Raw genomic sequence first — 19,751 nt, 5'->3', positions numbered from 1 at the left:
TGTGGCATTGTGTAGTGACAAAACTGCATATTTTAAAGTGGCCTTTTGTCCCCAGCACAAGATGCACCTGTGTAATGATTATGCTGTTTAATCAGCTTCTTGATATGCCACACCTGTCAGGTGGATGGATTATCTTGACATAGGAGAAATGCTCAATAACAGGGATGTAAACAAATTTGTGCGCAAAACATGAGAGAAATAAGATTTTTGTGAATTTTTTACATCAGCTCATGAAAAATGGTACCAACACTTTACATGTTGCGGTTATATTTTTGTTCAGTGTAAAATTGGTTTCCACAAGTCAACAACAGAGCAATGATCAGCTACAAGCATACTCCAATAGTACACATTCAAGACAATTTAATATTTTTATTGTTCGCAGTGAAGCATTTTACATTCGTTGCTTGAATTTACGATGTAAATAATACATTTACGATATGTTAACACTGTGTTCAAATCTTTGAAGGGTGATCAAACAACCATAGCAAAACGATGTACAGAAAGAACTAACTGCAAAGCCATTTATTACCAGTCAAATTATGTATTTTGGTTACTGTCATTGTCAAGTAGCATCTTGAACATGTGAAGAAATTAAAATCCAAACAAAAAGCCAGAGGTCACAATACAGAGAGGACAGGTAGTGTTTATAGGTCGTTCTGTGTTTTGAATCGTGACTGTAAAATCAGATAAGCCATCAATTATACCCTAGCCATCTGATTTATCAAATATGATACTTTGATTCTGCAGTTGCGTAAGAACATCAACTGAGCCTTAGACAACTTAAATCCGACAAATCCATCCTTCTTATTCTTCAACCTAAACAATTTATCAACGACTATAAAATTCCACAATCTAGAGGAGATTACTATAAGTGAGTGTCCTACAGTTTGTTCCAACAACAAAGTGAAAGGCATAACTGAGCCATCATGCCACTGTTGGTGGTTTAAAAACGTACATTTGACAAAGTCGGCCAAGTTCAGGCCTCTTCATCAGTAGTATGGTCTCCTTGGATTGTTCTGAAAACAGAGAAAAGACGTGTTACCAAAAACTCTTACCGATGCCAGGTCATCTGAACAGAACAGCTTGCATATTATATAGTAATTACCAGTGGGTTAGGCCTGAAGCGGTAGGCTAGCATCATCCTCTTTCTGAAAGCGTCATACTCATCATCCTGTCCTGAGAGCTCAGCGGGCCGGTCCACGCCAAACCCTGCCCCGTCAATAGCCGTGATTCCCCTGGAGAAAACCAAACCACAGCAGCTGGTTAGGTGTGTATAAGCTGTGTAGAAGACCTTGTATCAGCCAATAGTGTGCGTGTTCATGTCCAGTTTTTACATGTCTTCGTGTGACTATGCCCAAGTCCAAGTGTGTATACTATGTGTCTGTGAATTTGACAGTCCCACACCTGTGGACAGGGGCCTTGATGCCCTGTCCGTCAGAGCCAAGACCATCTCCCTCCTTCCAGCCCATCTTCATGAGCATCTGAAAACCGAGGTTCTCCACCGTTAGCTTAAAATCCTTATACTCCGAGTAGTCTGGGTCACGGCCTTCCTGCAGAACACCACAAAACCCAATGCAAGAACATGAGATCATGTGAATAGAGTATGTGTTCCCCAAATGGTGGTTCACCGGTAATTCCTTTTTGGCTTAGGCTAGACAACGAAGGGGTCAAGGGTTAAGTGGCAAAGAGAAGAGTTGGGGAGAAGATTTGCAACTGACCTTGAGTGCCTTGAAGGTCTCCATGAACTTCTCCAGTTCCTCCGGAGGTAGGAAGTCACCAATGAAGTGCTTCCCCTTTCCCATATCAGTCAGCGACTCCGCCCACTCTGGAGGAAACGACAAACAGCCATTTACGTCAACACCAAATTACATCAGGGGCGCGTTCAGCAGGACACAACGTTTTGAACATTCAGATTGAATGAGGCCCAGGTTAATATGAAGGTTAATATCTCTCAGAGTTCATTAATGAATTGTTGACACAAAATGTTCTGAAAGTAGTCGTTGATTAAACATAAATTCTCGTAGTAATAAACTGATCTTTTCAAGAATCAAATCTCACATTCAAAAGGCCTTAACTCCTTTCACTTTTTAACATAAACACATTGAGCGCATTTGACATTGCAGCTGACTTTAAAGTCAAGATTGGACAAGCTGACTTTAAAGTCAAGATTGACTGATCTACAAATCACTTTGTTTCATTAATAACTACTCAATATTATTTATAGATCAGTCAGTCAGAATTTACCCATGATACATCACGGTTTTGATGATCTCGAACACGGCCATCGTCTTCATGAATCTTACCACGCGTTTTCTCCATCTCCATGTGCCGTAGGCGGTGCTCCCAGGTGCCAGCCTGCTGGTCCACTTCCTCATCACTGTCGTACTCGTGGGAGTGGTCCCTCACCGCCTTCTCCCACATCACCTGCATCTCTGCCATGGCACGCTTATGCTTCATGATCATGTCAAACATCTCCTGCATCTGGGGTGAGAACACAGGCACACATGCATGTGCAGGCCGGACACACCTCAGTCAAGGTTTCAGAGACGGATTTCAAGAAGGCTGAGAACGGACGCAACTGAGCCCATCTGGCCTTGTTAGAGGCTAGGTTTGAAGTATGCTGGGCACTCCCATACCAAATCAAGGCATGCCCAAAATACTAAAATGATTAACACGGCCAAGTCCCCAACAATTCAAACAGTGAAAGTACAATTTGCTGCCATTGTGTATTGTGCACTGTCGGTCATGCAGTACCTCCTGTTGCTCTTTGAGCTGTTTCTTCTGGTCATCTGAGAGCTCTGTTACCCCAACCAGGCCCACAGGCTTTCCCTTCTTATAGCCCAGATCTCTCAGTTCATGAACTGAAACACACACCCCGCATGGATTGACACAACACAGGGCCAGGATAGACATACCTTACAAACACTGTTTTTAGTCTAAGATATACTAAAACAATGGTCTCTCGTTGTAATATTTCTTAATTCTGGGGATTTGCGTGTATCGTTTTGTATTGTTAGGTATTACTGCACTGTTGGAGCTAGGAACATAAGCATTTTGTTACACCCGCGATAACGTCGGCAAAATATGTGTAAGCGACCAATTACATTTTATTTGATTTCTGTGTATTATGGGTGTGTGTGGGTGTACCAGAAAGACACGGGCTGGGCTCTGGCTCTTCCTCCTTGGGGATGATGATGGGTGGAAGCGACAGATCCACCTTGTCGTCCTCTGACCCCCAGCGGCTCTTCCTCTTCCTCTTAACCATGGGGGGCCCTGCTACTTCCTCTTTTATCTCCAGACCCGGCTCGAGCTTCACCTGTCCCAGCAGGTTGGGGTAGTGAGAAGGAGGGGGAGGATAGGTCAGGGGAGGAGCAGCCGGCCTCGTGAGCCCCACTCCGGGCTCCTGCTTGATTAGGGGGCTCTGGTCATTTTTGGCCTGGCGGTACTCCTCCACCTTCTCCTTGTAGAAGTGATGGGCGGGGCTTTGGAGGTCATAAAGAAAACTGAGAAGAGGAACAAGAAGTAAGCCATCTTTAACGGTATTTTGTCCACTTTACATGTTAGTATTGCATACATTATTAAAAACCTATCACAAATCAATTTCTTCTTGAGGATCAGTAAAAATGCAATTAGATCAATGCATTAAAACACTCTCATTACAATATCTGAGACTGTCACTAACCTGAAGGCGGGGTTGTCTTTGTTGTGCTGGGCGGCGATGGCTTCCACCTCGGGGCCGCCGTCGGCCACAAAACTGGCCAGCTTCTCGGCCACCCTCTGGGTCTCCTCGTCCACTGGGGGGGAGACTTTAAGCAGCCTATCAGTACTGGGGCTCAACTCACACTACTACCGTACTGTACTCAACTGGCCCTCACACACCAGTCTACAGCCAGTAGGGGATAAGAAGAGGGAGGAGGAGCAGGGGGACATGGTGGTGATTGGGGAAGTGGATTGTATGGATTTGATATTAAAATATAGGCCTGATCTTACATTTTTTTTAAATAAATTACACCATGAACAGTGGGCATGGTAAATGCTGTCTGTCGTGAAGGACTTAGTAGTTGTCAGTAAATAATTGTGTGTCATTTGAAGCGTCGGCCCTCATCGCTTGTGTGCAATGGTAACTTTCAACATAAACTAAAACTCTCCAAGGAGGGCAATATACAGTACCAGTCAAAAGTTTGGACACACTTACTCATTGAAGGGTTTTTCTTTATTTTTATTATTTTCTAAATTCTAGAATAACAGTGAAAACATGAATAAACACGTTTGGAACCCCAAAAAAGTGTTGAATCAAAATATATTTTAGATTCTTCCAAGTAGCCACCCTTTGCCTTGATGACAGCTTTGCACAGTCTTGGCATTCTCTCAACCAGCATCATGAGGAATGCTTTTCCAACAGTCTTTAAGGAGGTCCCACATATGCTGAGCACGTGTTGGCTTCTTTTCCTTCACTGTGGTCCAACTCATCCCAAACCATCTCATTTGGGTTGAGGTCGGATGTTAGTGGAGGCCAGGTCATCTGATGCAGCACTCCATCGCTCTCCTTCTTGGTCAAATAGCCCTTACACAGCCTGGAGGTGTGTTTTGGGTCATTGTCCTGTTTAAAAACAAATGATGTTCCCACTAAGCGCAAACTAGGTGGGGTGTTGTATCGCTGCAGAATGCTGCGGTTGGAACCAAAAATAAAAAAATTGGACTCAATAGGCCAAAGGACAAATTTCCACAGGTCTAATGTTCATTGCTCGTGTTTCTTGGCCCAAGCAGCTCTCTTCTTATTGGTGTCCTTTAGTAGTGGTTTCTTTGCAGCAATTCGACCATGAAGGTCTGATTAACACAGTCAAGTAACACAGTGTTACTTGAACTCTAAGGCATTTATTTGGGCTGCAATTTCTGAGGCTGGTAACTCTAATGAATTTATCCTCTGCAGCAGAGGTAACTCTGGGTCTTCCTTTCCTGTGGCGGTCCTCATGAGAGCCAGTTTCATCATAGCGCTTGATGGTTTTCGTGACTGCACTTGAAGAAACTTTCAAAGTTCCGATTTTGACTGATCTTCATGTCTTAAAGTAATGGACTGTCGTTTCTTTGCTTATTTGAGCTGTTCTTGCCATATGGACCTGGTCATTTACCAAATAGGGCCATCTTCCCGAATACCACCCCTACCTCGTCACAACACAACTGATTGACTCAAATGCATTAACAAGGAAATAAATTCTACAAATTAACTTTTAACAAGGCACAGCTTTTAATTGAAATGCATTTCAGGTGACTACCTCATGAAGCTGGTTGAGAGAATGCCAAGAGTGTGCAAAAATGTCATCAAGGCAAAGCGTGGCTACTTTAAATGATCTCAAATATAACATATTTTGATTTATTTCCAACTTTTTGTGTTACTCCATGATTCCATGTAGAATATAGTAAAACTAAAGAAATACCCTGGAATGAGTACGTGTTTCCAAACGTTTGACTGGTACTGTATGTATGTATGTATGTATGTATGTATGTATGTATGTATGTATGTATGTATGTATGTATGTATACACAAAAACAGTGCATTCGGAAAGTATTCAGACACCTTGACTTTTTCCACATTTTGTTACATTAGACTTATTCTAAAATTGATTAAATAAAACATTTCTCAATCTACACACAATACCCCATAATGACAAAGTGAAAACAGGTTTTTAGAAATGTTTGCAAATGTATTACAAACAAAAAAACAGATACCTTATTTACATAAGTATTCAGCTCAGGTGCATCCTGTTTCCATTGATCACCCTTGAGCTGTTTCTACAACTTGATTGGAGTCCACCTGCGGTACATTCTATTGATTTGACATGATTTGGAAAGGCACACACATCTACATAACGTCCCACAGTTGACAGTAAATGTCAGAGCAAAAACCAAGCCATGAGGTCGAAGGAATTGTCAGTAGAGCTTCGAGACAGGATTGTGTCGAGGCACAGATCTGGGGAAGGGTACCACAACATTTCTGCAGCATTGAAGGTCCCCAAAAACACAGTGGCCTCCATTCTTAATAGGAAAAAGTTTGGAACTACCAAGACTCTTCCTAGAGCTGGCCACCCAGCAAATCTGAACAATCAGGGGAGAAGGGCCTTGGTCAGGGAGGTGACCAAGAACCCGATGGTCACTGACAGAGCTCCAGAGTTCCTCTGTGGAGATGGGAGAACCTTCCAGAAGGACAACCATCTCTGCACCAATCCACCAATCAGGCCTTTATGGTAGAGTGGCCAGACGGAAGCCACTCCTCAGTAAAAGGCAAATGACAGCCCACTTGGAGTTTTCCAAAAGGCACCTAAAGGACTCGGACCATAAGAAACAAGATTCTCTGGCCTGATGAAACCAAGATTGAACTCTTTGGCTTGAAAGCCAAGCGTCACATCTGGAGGAAACCTGGCACCATTCCTACGGTGAAGGATGGTGGCGGCAGCATCATGCCGTGGGGATGTTTTCAGCAGCAGGGACTGGGAGACTAGTCATGGTCGAGGGAAAGATGAACGGAGCAAAGTATAGAGAGATCCTTGATGAAGTCCTGAGTGCTCTGGAGCAGGTTCTCAGACTGGGGCAAAGGTTCACCTTCCAACAGGACAACGACCCTAAGCACACAGCCAAGACAATGCAGGAGTGGCTTCGGGACAAGTCTTTGAACATCCTTGAGTGGCCCAGCCAGAGCCTGGACTTGAACCCGATCTAACATTTCTGGAGAGACCTGAAAATAGCTGTGCAGCGATGCTCCCCATCCAACCTGACAGAGCTTGAGAGGATCTGCAGAGAATAATGCGAGAAACTCCAAATACAGGTGTGCCAAGCTTGTAGAGTCATACCAAAGAAGACTCGAGGCTGTAAATCGCTGCAAAAGTTGCTTCAACAAAGTACTGAGTAAAGAGTCTAAATACTTATGTTTTACATTTTTTGTAGATTTGCAAGAAATTCTAAAAACCTGTCTTTGCTTTGGCATTATGGGGTATTGTGTGTATATTGATGAGGGAAAACAATTTAATCAATTTTAGAATAAGGCTGCAATGTAACAAAATGTGGAAAAAGTCAAGGGGTCTGAATACTTTCTGAAATCACACACACACACACACACACACACACACACACACATAGTTGAAGTCAGAAGTTTAAATGTATTTGGCTAAGATGTATGTAAACTCAGTTTTTCACAATTCCTGGCATTTAATCCTCATAAACATTCTCTGTCTTAGGTCAGTTAGGATCACCACTTTATTTTAAGAACGTGAAATGTCATAATAATAGTAGAGTAATAATAGTCAATTAGTCTATCAGAAGCTTCTAAAGCCATGACTACATTTTCTGGAATTTTCCACGCTGTTTAAAGGCACAGTCAACTTACTGTATGTAAACTTCTGACCCACTGGAATTATGATACAGTGACTTATAAGTGGAATAATCTGTCTAAACAATTGTTGGAATAATTACTTGTGTCATGCACAAAGTAGGTGTCCTAACCAACTTGCCAAAACTATAGTTTGTTAACAAAAAAATGTGTGGAGTGGTTTAAAAACAAGTTTTAATGACTCCAACCTAAGTGTATGTAAACTTCCAACTTCAACTGTATATATATATATATATATATATATATATATATATATCATTCACATGTATAAAGATAGATTGAATTGTGTTATTTTCATCTGCAGTCTTTGGAGCTGAGACCAAGCATGTGTGTGAGAGAACGTAAGAGAGAGAGAGAGAGAGAGAAACCGATATAGGTAATCTTACCATTAGAACGTGACGGCATCTCAGGTTTTGGGTTATCCTTTCGGAGTTCAGCAACTCTCTTTCGGTAATAAAGATAGTCCCGGCTGTTCTTATCATACAAGAATCTGTAAAGTGGAAAAGATCTTTATATCAGGACAAAAAGAGGCCACATTACATACAACACATAATATAAATTCGACATACTGTTAGTTCAGCCATACAGACTTACGAGAAAACAGGGTTGTCCTTGTAGTTCTCCTTGGCCTTCCTCTCTAGCTCAGGCCCTCCCTCAGCCACAAAGGCTGCCATCTTGTCCAGGATAAGTTGTGTGTCTGGGTCCTCTGGGGGAGAAACTTTAAGAGGGCTATGAGTACCTTACCTTTACTGTAGAAGGCTATGCAAACTCAGAAAAAGCATTATTCTCAGGCAAGCAGCTTCTCTGCCACTAGACTACACAGTCAATGACATGGGTGAAATGACAAAAACAAGTAGCCTAGTACAGAATCCGACCAGCACCCAGGCTACGGGCAGTCCTTTGATGTCTGAAACCAGATCATTGATTACCTTTGATCTCTAGGAAGCTTAAATCATCAACTTCCTCCTCCTCATCATCATCATCATCATCTGGGGAGCTGAATATGCTAGGCCTTTGGGGGCGAAGCGGGGTCTTCTTTGACTGGGAGTAGTTCTTAAACTGGTTCAGCATGCTGCTGATGCCTAGACCGGGACGCTTGCCGATGAGAATGCTCTTCTTCTGGGGCTGAGACACTCCTGACGACGAACTGGGGATGGATGAAGATGGGGCTTTGGTGTCACTGCTGGAGCCTGGAGAGGGTACAGAATTTGGTTAAGACTCACTGCAGTGCTTCCTTAATTGTTTAATGAATCCAGAAGAAACAAGTAATTCATAAATTATTACTGTGTTATTGTTTTATTTCATAATTTCTGTACCATCAAAATAAAGCCCTTACACATTTTATATTGAAACCCATTAAGGCAAAAGAGCTACCTATCTCACCAGAGTCAGGGCAGGGTTTGTCCTTCTGCAGCTTCATAAACTGCTGTAAGAAACTTCCGTCATTCACATACTTGTTATTGTTCGAAGAGGGTCCCTGTAAACTGGGTAAACTGTGGGGATAAGAAGTCAAAATGAATGGCTGCAGTCAACCAGTCAAGTGGACCAATCAAGTACTTCCAGCTGGGATTAAGTATAGAGGTAGACCTATTTGTAGTGTTTCAGAAACCCAGGTCTGCTGTACCTTGGTGGCAGTGGCCTGTTGGGAGTCTGAAGGCTCTTGGTCTTGGCTTTCTCTGCCATCTTAGCCTCAATCTCGCGCTTCTTCTGGGCGATCAGCTCCTCCTGACGGAGAATGTTCACACTCATCCTGTTCTTCTGAGGTGGCCGGAACTTGTTGTTCCAGCCTCCTCTCCCTGCAGTGGGAATAAAAGAGATAGTCAGCGGATGAGTTTGGAACACTTGTTGTCTGTGTGTACCGTTACCAATAATGTTAGTCACAAGAGGGGATCGCTTTGTAATCGCTCTTTGAGAGTATTTTAGTACATACTCTTCTTCAACAAACACAAATGTGTTTGTTGCCACAGACAAGAGAAGCAGGCCTGGGTTGGTAAAAACGGGTTAGCTAGTTAATTAGCTCGGGTGGCATCAACTCAGGTATTAATATAGTAATAAATAGCTACCAAACTACAACCAATTATGTCACGAATCTCACATATGTAGTTGATGCTGATTGTGGCAACAAATGTGTTTGAGTTTTGACGCATCATCAACAAATCCTGTTGATGGGCGGTGGTAGCTAGCTACAAGAACCGTATTTGATGGGGCAATAGTTCAGCAATATTGGAATACATGTTACTAGCTATATACAGGTCTGTCATTTCAAATATTGCATATTATTGCGAGGTTTTACCTGTATCTCCGGACTCCATAGCTGCAGCTCGCTAGATCTGTATTCGCTGTTATGAGCTAGCTGTTGCTAAGCTCGTTTCCGCTTCCGGTCCGTCTTGCAAATCGAACCCGAGAACAGCGAGTTATGTCCGTTGTCGCTACTTTTACACGTTCCGTCTCGGTTGTCTGGTAAAGAATCAGAAGATGGCTGAAGCTCCCCTACGGCCCTGTCGTTTTTTTTGTCACCAATGTTCAGCAGAGATCAACCCTCGTCTCCCGGTAAGCATTCCATAGAGGTTTTGTCGTTTAGAAAATAAAACCATGGCCAGCTAAGTGGGGTTTACGTTATTTCATTCACGATTGCCTCTGACTGAAGCGTGACAGCTAGCTGAAGCTAAACGTTGGGTTGTAGCTAGAACGTTCACATGTGTGTTTTTGTCATTTGACAGTTGACTTAATTTATAATCTAGCCAGGTACCAAAATAGCGTGTAATTTGTCTGTTAGGATGTTTCGAGATCATGCCTCCGTGACTTGTTGGATTAGTTAAGGCGCTAGCTAAATTAGCTGAATGAAAAGCTAACCAGTAAATGCTCTTCCAGTGACAGCGTGTCTGTCTATCTGTTCATGATTCTGACAGCTTGCCAGATGAACAGGGACATTGATCCCTAGCCCCTCCAAAGGTAGCCTCTTTTAGAATCCGAGAGAGACCATCAGCTATTGTTAAAATGGTCAAAGTGAGGTCAATAGGCAACTTTTTTTTATTTTTTTTATTTTTTAAATTCAAGCCACATCTGGTTGAAGTTAGCTAACGATCTTAATTTCCCAGTACTTACATAGCCTCCATAGGCATGTTTTTGTTTTGTTTTGCTTTAGATCAAATAAAAACATGAAAGTGTATGAGACTGACTGATGAGAATTTATGATTATGTTATAAATACGATTTATCTCTGCCTTCCTGCAGGACTACACCTGTCCTCAGTGTGAATCTGGCTTCATTGAAGAGCTATCAGAGGAAAGAAGGTACAGTATTATCTGCTTGTCTATCGGAGTTCCAAACACTTTAAGCAGCAATTCTCCATTAACAGTACTGTCTGTGTCCCACATTGGTTCATAGTTGAAGATAAGATGTGAACCTCTCACTTCTGATATTTCTTTCCAGCACTGAAAATGAGTCCACATCCATTGCCTCCACCAGCGATCAGAACCGTCCGACTTTTGAGGTAAGTGACACAGAACTGATATGTTCCTCAACTCAACATTTGAATGAATTTATGCAGCTTGGTTGGACTGCAAGGTAGTGACCATATGTTTTTCCCTTTGTCCTCCTCCCTCAGATTATGGACCACCAGCACATGTTTACATTTCCGCCCGGATACGGACAGTTTTCTCTGGGGATCTTTGACGAGAATTTCGACCTCCGAGCGGGGACGCCGACGGAAGACAACCGCGAGACGGAGAACCGGCGGGAACGGGAGATGGCATCACGGCAACGGTACAGTGCCCGGCAACCACGGGGACGACACATCCCACGGCGACAGGGACAGAGACACGAGGGAGTACCCACTTTAGAGGGGTATGGAACACTTTACAGCTTGCTTGCCCTTTTGAGAGGAGATGAGAAAGGAATGATGCTTGCTTGTGTAGCGACATGGTTCAGTTTCCTTGAGGAAGGAATTCAGGAAATGACTAAGATGTTTCTCATTGTCTTTCTGCAGAATCATCCAGCAGCTAGTAAATGGAATCATAGCACCCACAGCCATGGCGCCAAACATTGGGATGGGACCATGGTATGTGTTATTATATCAATACCCTCATACTCTATGTTGTGTCTGTGAACATACTAGTTGCTTTGAGTTTCTAGTAATTTCTTGGAATATTCTTGATAGGGGCATGCTACACTCAAATCCAATGGACTATGCTTGGGGTGCCAATGGACTTGATGCTATCATTACCCAGGTATACCCAAATCCTCTACACTTCACAAGGGATTCAATTACATGCAATGACATCAAATTCTGGTGACATTTCCACAACCTAATAATACAACTTTCCCTCTCTGCCCTGTAGTTATTGAATCAGTTTGAGAACACAGGTCCTCCTCCTGCTGACAGAGAGAGGATAAAGACTCTGCCCACCATCCAGATCACAGAGGAACATGTGGGTGAGTGAACAAATTATCAAGCAACCACAGAGGTCAAAGGTCCTATTAAAGGAATAATTCACCACAAAATAGGTTCTCTTTAATTCTAGGTTCCAGTTTAGAATGTCCTGTGTGCAAAGAAGACTACAGTGTCGGGGAGACTGTCAGGCAACTTCCGTGTAATCACCTGTTTCACAATGACTGTATAGTACCATGGCTGGAACAGGTATGTGGGCTGCGTTTACACCACATTTTCATTCATTTAAATGTAGTGGTGTGCATGTATGTGTTCTCATTGAAGAAGATGTTAGCTGAACCTATTTTGTCTGTGTCCTACTCTTCCTCCCTCAGCACGACACATGTCCAGTGTGCAGAAAGAGCCTCAGTGGACAGAACACAGCTACGGACCCCCCGGGACTATCAGGAATTAACTTCTCTCCTTCCTCCTCCTCCTCATCCTCCTCCAACTCCCCCAGTAACGAGAACGCTGCCAACAACTCCTAGACCTCCATCACCATCAAACCTCGATAACACCTCCTGCAACAACCAACACCTCATCCCCACCCCAGGCAGACTTACACCCGCCCTCTACCACTGGCTCAGGAGAGTCAGGAGGGCCACCTCTCTCAGAGCTCTGCTAAGCCCACTGGGAGAAGCTGCTGGAGAGAACTCTACTCTGGAGGTGAAACAATAAACCAGTTCAGGGAACACAACTGAAAACCGGAAAATAAAGAAATGATTTGAGGTACAGAACCCGAATCGAAAACGAAAGTGATCTATACAGTTCCGGAACAGAACCGTTATTTTAAAAGGATGGGAACCGGTTAGTAACGTTCTTTCACGTTCCAGGCATTTTTTCCCAGTCCCACAAAAATTGCAACAAAGCGCCAATACAAAGCCCTCATGTCTGCCTGCCAGCTGGAAATCTTTGCTAGTGGGTGTGCGTGTGTGTGTAGGCTACCTGCCCCTCCCCTCTGAAGCATAGGTTACTGTATCCTACTGACGACATAACAAGTGTGTTTTTCACTGCTGGTGAAGGATACTATAGTTATCATGTTTCACATTGGTTTTATTAACTACAAAAAGGAAAGATGTTTTTAATTATAATGCTGCTCTGTACACACAAGCTTGTTAGCTAGCGAGCTAACGTTTGCTCTGGTCCAATGTTAAACCAACTCGGAAGTTCAAAGACATTAAAAGTTCCTCCATAGAAGCTGCTCCTCCATAGGTACAATTCTGTGGGCCTAATTCAGATAATCCATGTCTTAACAAGTTGCCCAGCACTTCAAGGCAAGCTTCCTCCATCCTCGCTAACTCCTCACCCTCAAAATGTCAGTTACATCTCACACCCTACACTGTGACTGGCAGCACAGTGTGTATGTTTGTCTTTAATTATGATTAAACCATGCTGTTATGAAGAAATACAATTTGCTCTTAACTACCTTCCTGTACAGATTAAATCGGTAACACGCTCCACAGCAAGATGCTGTATCCGCACTGATTAGTAATTTAATGTTGAGCAAATTATAAATATATTTAAGATGTTTAAAACAGAAAGGAACAATATAAACCAGTACTGTTTTGGTGTTTGAACCATTTCAGAACTTTTCAGAATGAAAAAAATAATGGTTCTGTTCAGAACGAAACGATTGGAAAATTATTTCGGTTCCAACCCCTGCAATAAACACAAAACGTTTATTTTACCCCCCTTTTTATTGTGAACTTTGAACACAAATCATTCCTCCCCATGAGTGTGTGAACTGGAGTGGACGCTGGCACCGTTCCTGTTGCGATGCTTCTGTTAAGGGAAGGAGTGAAGACTAAAATGAAACTGGAGGAAGAGGATGATGAGCACAGACTGAGGTATAATAGTATCCACAGAAGAACTGAGAGTGTGCTTGAACCGGAATGGACTACGATTTGACTTCTTGCCACAAGATGGGGACACATTTTATATTTAAAAGGGTTTTCTTTTTTTTCTTTTTCTTTTTTACATTCAACTGTGGTCTTACAGACTTCCATGCTGAAGGAGAGAGAGATGTGTACATAGAGGTATTCATATTAGGAACATAAACAAGCAGGTACAGCCAACTAAAGAATATCTTACGGAGAGAACTGAGTGTATGCATCTGATTTTAGGATTATTTATAGTGTTTTTTTAGGATTATTCTGTGTTTTGTTTTGCACAACATTTTGTTTGGTTTCAAGAATGTGACTTTTGGGAAATTACTACTGACAAAAAATAGTATTGCATCTCTGAACAGTCATTTTAAGGCTCATATTGTGATTCTCACATTAGTCTCAATTTATCTGCATTTTCAAAAGTTTTGGTATTCTCTAATTTCTTGTAGGCTACTATCAATTGACAAGATTATCTTACTATATCTTTCTAAAATGGAAAGCAAGTTCTCACTATGTATGTTTCCTCCTTGTATTCATACATCCCATACAATGAATTTCAGTTCAATGCATTTTAACCTGTTCTAAGTTGTTGGGGTAAAAGCATAATAAAATACCAAAACCGGACTATACTGCAGTCTTGATCATAGCACTACTACAGTATTAGTAGAAATTGGGTTTTCTTCTGGAAGATTCTAGAATGTTTTTGATTGGTGAAATGTGAGGTGTCTGAAATCAAGTGCCTTGTTCCAATACTTTAGAAAGCACCCTTCCTTCTTCCCTTCCTTGTAGTAAATTCTCACTGATTATTCCCGATAGGTGAAAGTACTACAGTAGCTCCAATAAGGTCATGTCAGCTCAGTAGTTAGTCACTTCAAGGAAGGTAGGTACCAGGTAGGAACTACTGTAGGAAGGATGCATTTTTTAAAGCTACCCATCAGGGCCCTGAACTATATTACATATCAATGGCCTTAAGCCAGGCATTCCACCGCTTAGACGTTGCATGCATCAACCAATGGTTGCGTGCCATGACATCGACTGTGCCATTGACTGTGTCATCGACTGACAGATTGCTATAATATATGATGTGGTAAACTGATAGGTAAAATACCTATCCAGGCGTTGTAAGATCTGGCAACGTCTAAGCAGTGGAACGTGACCATTATGTAAAGCCATTATCCTGTTATGGATAAGGGGCAGTATTTTCACGGCCGGATAAAAAACGTACCCGATTTAATCTGATTATTACTCCTGCCCAGAAACTAGAATATGCATATAATTATTAGCTTTGGATAGAAAACACTCCAAAGTTTCTAAAACTGTTTGAATGGTGTCTGTGAGTATAACAGAACTCATTTGGCAGGCCAAAACCTGAGAAGATTCTGTACAGGAAGTACCCTGTCTGACCATTTCTTGGCCTTCTTGATCATCTCTATCCAAAACAAGGGATCTCTGCTGTTACGTGACACTTCCTACGGCTCCCATAGGCTCTCAGAAGGCGGCAAAAAGCTGAATCGTGGCTTTGCAGGCCCTGGCTGAAAAACATTAGCGCGTTTGGATAGTGGTCGGTCAGAGTACTATGAGACTGAGGCGCGTGCCTCCCGGTCGGAATATTATCGCTTTTTTACGAGAAAAATAGCATAAAAATTGATTTTAAACAGCGGTTGACATGCTTCGAAGTACGGTAATGGAATATTTAGAAATGTTTTGTCACGAAACGCGTCGGGCGCGTAACCCTTCGTCACCCTTGGATAGTGTCTTGAACGCACAAACAAAACGCTGCTATTTGGATATAACTATGGATTATTTTGAACCAAACCAACATTTGTTATTGAAGTAGAAGTCCTGGGAGTGCATTCTGACGAAGAACAGGAAAGGTAATCAAACTTTTCTAATAGTAAATCGGAGTTTGGTGAGGGTCAAACTTGGTGGGTGTCAAAATAGCTAGCCTGTGATGGCGAGCTATCTACTCAGAATATTGCAAATTGTGCTTTCACCGAAAAGCTATTTTAAAATCGGACATAGCGAGTGCATAAAGGAGTTCTGTATCTATAATTCTTAAAATAATTTATGTTTTTTGTGAACGTTTATCGTGAGTAATTTAGTAAATTCACCGGAAGTGTTCGGTGGGAATGCTAGTTCTGAACGTCACATGCTAATGTAAAAAGCTGGTTTTTGATATAAATATGAACTTGATTGAACAAAACATGCATGTATTGTATAACATAATGTCCTAGGCGTGTCATCTGATGAAGATCATCAAAGGTTAGTGCTGCATTTAGCTGTGGTTTTGTTTTTTGTGACATTATATGCTAGCTTGAAAAATGGGTGTCTGATTATTTCTGGCTGGGTACTCTGCTGACATAATCTAATGTTTTGCTTTCGCTGTAAAGCCTTTTTGAAATCGGACAGTGTGGTTAGATAAAGGAGAGTCTTGTCTTTAAAATGGTGTAAAATAGTCATATGTTTGAAAAATTGAAGTTTTTGTATTTTTGAGGAATTTGTCATTCGCGCCACGCCTATCATTGGATATTGGAGCAGGTGTTCCGCTAGCGGAACGTCTAGATGTAAGAGGATAATTATACAATATTTGCTAAGTGTTACCATGCTGCAGAACACTTACAGCATGCTGATTAGTAACCCAATCAACAGGGCTTAATTATGAGCTCAACCATGGAGCCAATCATAGCTCTGCTCCCTCAGGAGCCTTGTCTTGAAGGAGGAAATGGAGGAAGAGTGATGTCCTAGGCCGCAGCCTCTGGAAACGTGGCCATTTAACACTTCTCACCCTGCCGAATGCACTCTCCTTTTCACTATGTGTATTTTATCGCCTTTTCAAAGATGTTACCTGACGTTGTACTGTTGACTATTTATGTGCATAGTACAGTGTATTTTGTGTGTTCTTTGTAGCCCAGCCTAAATTTTCCCCTAACCGCTACCCCTAGGCTTGCCCCTATTGTCACTGAAGGGATCATGGGAACATTTCAATGTTATTTCAGACCAAGCAATGTGTCGATAAAGATTAAAGTATGTTCTAGTGTGTGTGAAGACCCCCCACCCAAGTCATGTCCTTATCAGTCCTGCTGGTGAGACTCATCTGTGTAAACTGTAGCTCTCCTCTCTACTGCTGCAGCCCTATCAGCCTAAACTCATTATGACCCATTTAGAGCTGCCTTATCTTTCTCTCTCTGTGTGTGTGTGTGTGTGTGTGTGTGTGTGTGTGTGTGTGTGTGTGTGTGTGTGTGTGTGTGTGTGTGTGTGTGTTGGAGGTGGGAAATGAGAGAAGGAAGAAAGGGGTGGGGAAAAGAACAAAAATAGAGAGAAAGAGACCACCCTGGCCTGGTGTTATCCACACCGTCATCTGATTGGCGTCCTGAGACGATCAGGAGGTGGAGGAGGATAGAGAAGTGTAAAGCATTATTCCTGTGTTCCTCTCACTAAACCTTTTCCTGCGCATGACTGACATGTTTATTGTTACTCTATGAATATGCTATGACCAGTCCTCATTTACATTTGACGTTTTAGTTATTTAGCAGACTTACAATTCGTGCATTCGTCTTAAGATAGTTAGGTGAAACAACACATCACAATCGTATCATGTACACTTTCCCTCAACAAAGCAGCATTCTGGATAACTCGCAGGGCATGGCATAAAGCGGGGGCCCAGCCAACAGAAAGTTGCAGTAGTGTATATGGGAGCTGACAAGTGCCTGGATTAGAACCTGCACCGCTTCCTGTGTGAGGAAAGGTCATACTATACGGATGTTGTAGAGCATAAACCTGCAGGAGAGAGTCACTGCTTTGATGTTTGCAGAGAATGACAGGGTGTTGTCCAGGGTCACACCAAGTTTCTTTGCACTCTGGGAGGGAGCCACCATGTAGTTGTCATCCGTGGTGGAGAGGTCTTGGAGCAAGCTAGCCTTTCCCGGGAGGAAGAGCATCTCCGTTTTGTTTGAGGTTAAGCTTGATGTGGTGGGCTGACATCCCAGCTGAGATTTCTGCCAGGCACGCAGAGATGTGTGTCACCACTTGGGTGTCAGAAGGGGGTAAGGAGAAAAATTATGTCAGTGTGAAATAAAAGATAGCTGAGGTTTTAGCTTGATGTTGACCTTAACCACAGACCTGAGACCAGATTACCCTAACCCCAATTTGAACCTAAACCATAGAAGGTTGAAAGAATAGCTCACCTTGTGTCATTGGTTATAGCTGCAACTTCAAATTCTCACACAACAATGATGAATGTTGACACTGCCTGTGTATACTGCTTCCAGGTTTGTCCGACCAGACCACCCCACAGCAGAATCTGCTCAACCAGACTTCCATTCTGTCTCTCTCTGGGATTCCTCAGATCTCGTTGGATCTCTTCCAAGATCAATTATTATTTTTGGAACTCTGCCTTTTATGCAAATGCATTCAGAGCGTCATACTATACCAGGAAGTGGAATTGAGGCAGGCAGCCTCTGCAGAGCGAGACACTGTCTTGCAGCTCAGACTGGACCCGGCATCTCTCAGACAGCATCACTGTGAAAAGGTAAGAGACCTGCGGCAAGGAGACTTGGAACACGATAACCTAATTGACCACAGGGAAACTTAGTTTAGATTTGCTGCATGGATGTTAGAGACAAGTTCAGTGATTGCAGACAACCTCTGAATGTCATTGACACAGACTGTGTGCGATCAGCGACAGTGATTATGAAGGCTGTGTGTGTGTGTGTGTGTGTGTGTGTGTGTGTGTGTGTGTGTGTGTGTGTGTGTGTGTGTGTGTGTGTGTGTGTGTGTGTGCGTCATCTCATGCAGGTCCCATTGATACTGTAACAGAAGAGCAAGGTCTCAATGTAGAAGGTAAAATATCAGGTTATATATGAAGTTATGTTCCAAAACATTATATATAATTTGGGGGGGGGAAATGTTGGTAAATTGACATGAATTAAAAACACATCTTGTGAAAGAGAGAGTGTCACGGTTGTCGTAGGAAAGAGCGGACCAAAGTGCAGCGTGTGTGTCGTTCCACATTTTATTTTCACTGTGAAACTATGCAATACATACACATAAACTGAACAACAACAACAACAACAACAACAACAACAACAACAACAACCCATGATGCAGAGTTGAAACATACACTAACTCAAAAACAATCTCCCACAAACCCAGGTGGGAAAAACACCTACTTAAGTATGATCTCCAATTAGAGACAACGATGACCAGCTGCCTCTAATTGGAGATCATCCCAAACAAAACCCAACATAGAAATACAAATCTAGAACATAACAACTTAGAAAAACTAAACTAGAAAACCCGCCCTGTCACGCCCTGACCTACTCTACCATAGAAAATAACAGCTTTCTATGGTCAGGACATGACAGATAGAGCTATTATTTTTCCATCTTACCATGACATAGGCTAGTGGAAAGACAGACATGATTTTGTTTGAAATATATTGCAAGGTTATTTTATTTTAGAGAGACAAATAATCACGTTTTTGGGGCAAAACGTCATATATCCACCCCAAACAACAAAACAATAGTATCCTGATTGGGTTTTAAACGTTACTTGTAATAAAGTAGCTATACTTAAATAAATATTAAAATAATCAACTATATTGTGCAAATATCACCAAGCTGATTTATTGTATCCAGAGGGAACAGTTAATACAATGTGTGTGTTTTTTCAGGACTTTTTAAACAACTTTTTTCATTTTTATTAATGGGGGTTTTACAGTTTTTTGATGGATAAATCAAGGGAGGTTTTTTGAGTTTGATCATATAGCCTACACTTTAGGGAAGGATTTTAGGAATAATAAGAACATTGAAAGTCTGTCACAATTAATTTGCTGGTCAAGGATGGATTGATTCTTGAGTGACACAGCTCGTTGTTTGCCGCCAGTATAGCTAGATCTTGTCTCTCTCCTGTTCATTCGCTTTTTTAGAAGAGTTCCTCTTTAAGCCAACAGGAACAGATATCACAGGCTCTAAACTGTTGAAGGGATCCATAACCAAAAGGTCCACGACACGCAAGAGATAAAAGTTAACGTAACTCTAGGTAGCCACCGCGCGAGC

At 42.2% G+C, this 19,751-nt stretch overlaps 2 protein-coding genes across 3 annotated transcripts; one reads left to right on the top strand and one right to left on the bottom strand.

Annotated features, from left to right (window-relative positions):
• Window positions 1–354: 354 nt before the first annotated feature.
• Window positions 355–9,795, bottom strand: LOC106599977 (SURP and G-patch domain-containing protein 1). Of its 2 annotated transcripts, none has more exons than XM_045714848.2 (14): window positions 9,675–9,795; window positions 9,006–9,177; window positions 8,756–8,874; window positions 8,311–8,571; window positions 7,976–8,099; window positions 7,768–7,871; window positions 3,683–3,806; window positions 3,148–3,503; window positions 2,755–2,861; window positions 2,304–2,481; window positions 1,719–1,825; window positions 1,405–1,550; window positions 1,106–1,235; window positions 355–1,016 (listed from the first exon to the last, which is right to left on the bottom strand). In XM_045714848.2, exons 1-14 carry the CDS (start codon window positions 9,691–9,693, stop codon window positions 990–992), a joined length of 1,974 nt encoding a protein of 657 aa, XP_045570804.1. In that variant the 5' UTR covers window positions 9,694–9,795; the 3' UTR covers window positions 355–989. The 2 variants fall into 2 exon arrangements, with proteins under 2 accessions (XP_045570804.1, XP_014046782.1); XM_014191307.3 differs by having other exon boundaries at window positions 8,765–8,874; window positions 9,675–9,794.
• On the top strand, window positions 9,784–14,319 carry LOC106599979 (E3 ubiquitin-protein ligase RNF126). Its single transcript, XM_014191308.3, has 9 exons — window positions 9,784–9,931; window positions 10,615–10,673; window positions 10,813–10,873; window positions 10,988–11,226; window positions 11,369–11,440; window positions 11,540–11,609; window positions 11,721–11,814; window positions 11,904–12,019; window positions 12,145–14,319. Exons 1-9 carry the CDS (start codon window positions 9,857–9,859, stop codon window positions 12,295–12,297), a joined length of 939 nt encoding a protein of 312 aa, XP_014046783.1. The 5' UTR covers window positions 9,784–9,856; the 3' UTR covers window positions 12,298–14,319.
• Window positions 14,320–19,751: the final 5,432 nt, after the last annotated feature.

This window comes from Salmo salar, chromosome 03 (assembly GCF_965601325.2).
Source record: "Salmo salar chromosome 03, fSalSal1, whole genome shotgun sequence".
Lineage (NCBI taxonomy): Eukaryota > Metazoa > Chordata > Actinopteri > Salmoniformes > Salmonidae > Salmo > Salmo salar.
Note: the sequence above shows the minus strand (reverse complement) of the source record. Positions and strands in the feature narration are given on the sequence as shown.

What these genes read in the sequence shown, in the direction of transcription:
- LOC106599977 (XM_045714848.2), bottom strand. An exon ending in GGAGATGGAGAAAACGCGTG is followed by an intron (nt 1,826 to 2,303) that starts GTAAGATTCATG and finishes CGTTTCCTCCAG; the next exon opens with AGTGGGCGGAGTCGCTGACT. An exon ending in ATCAAGGCCCCTGTCCACAG is followed by an intron (nt 1,236 to 1,404) that starts GTGTGGGACTGT and finishes GGTTTTCTCCAG; the next exon opens with GGGAATCACGGCTATTGACG.
- LOC106599979 (XM_014191308.3), top strand. Translation starts at nt 9,857, where the DNA reads ATGGCTGAAGCTCCCCTACGGCCCTGTCGTTTTTTTTGTCACCAATGT. An exon ending in TTGATGCTATCATTACCCAG is followed by an intron (nt 11,610 to 11,720) that starts GTATACCCAAAT and finishes TCTGCCCTGTAG; the next exon opens with TTATTGAATCAGTTTGAGAA. An exon ending in GATCACAGAGGAACATGTGG is followed by an intron (nt 11,815 to 11,903) that starts GTGAGTGAACAA and finishes CTTTAATTCTAG; the next exon opens with GTTCCAGTTTAGAATGTCCT.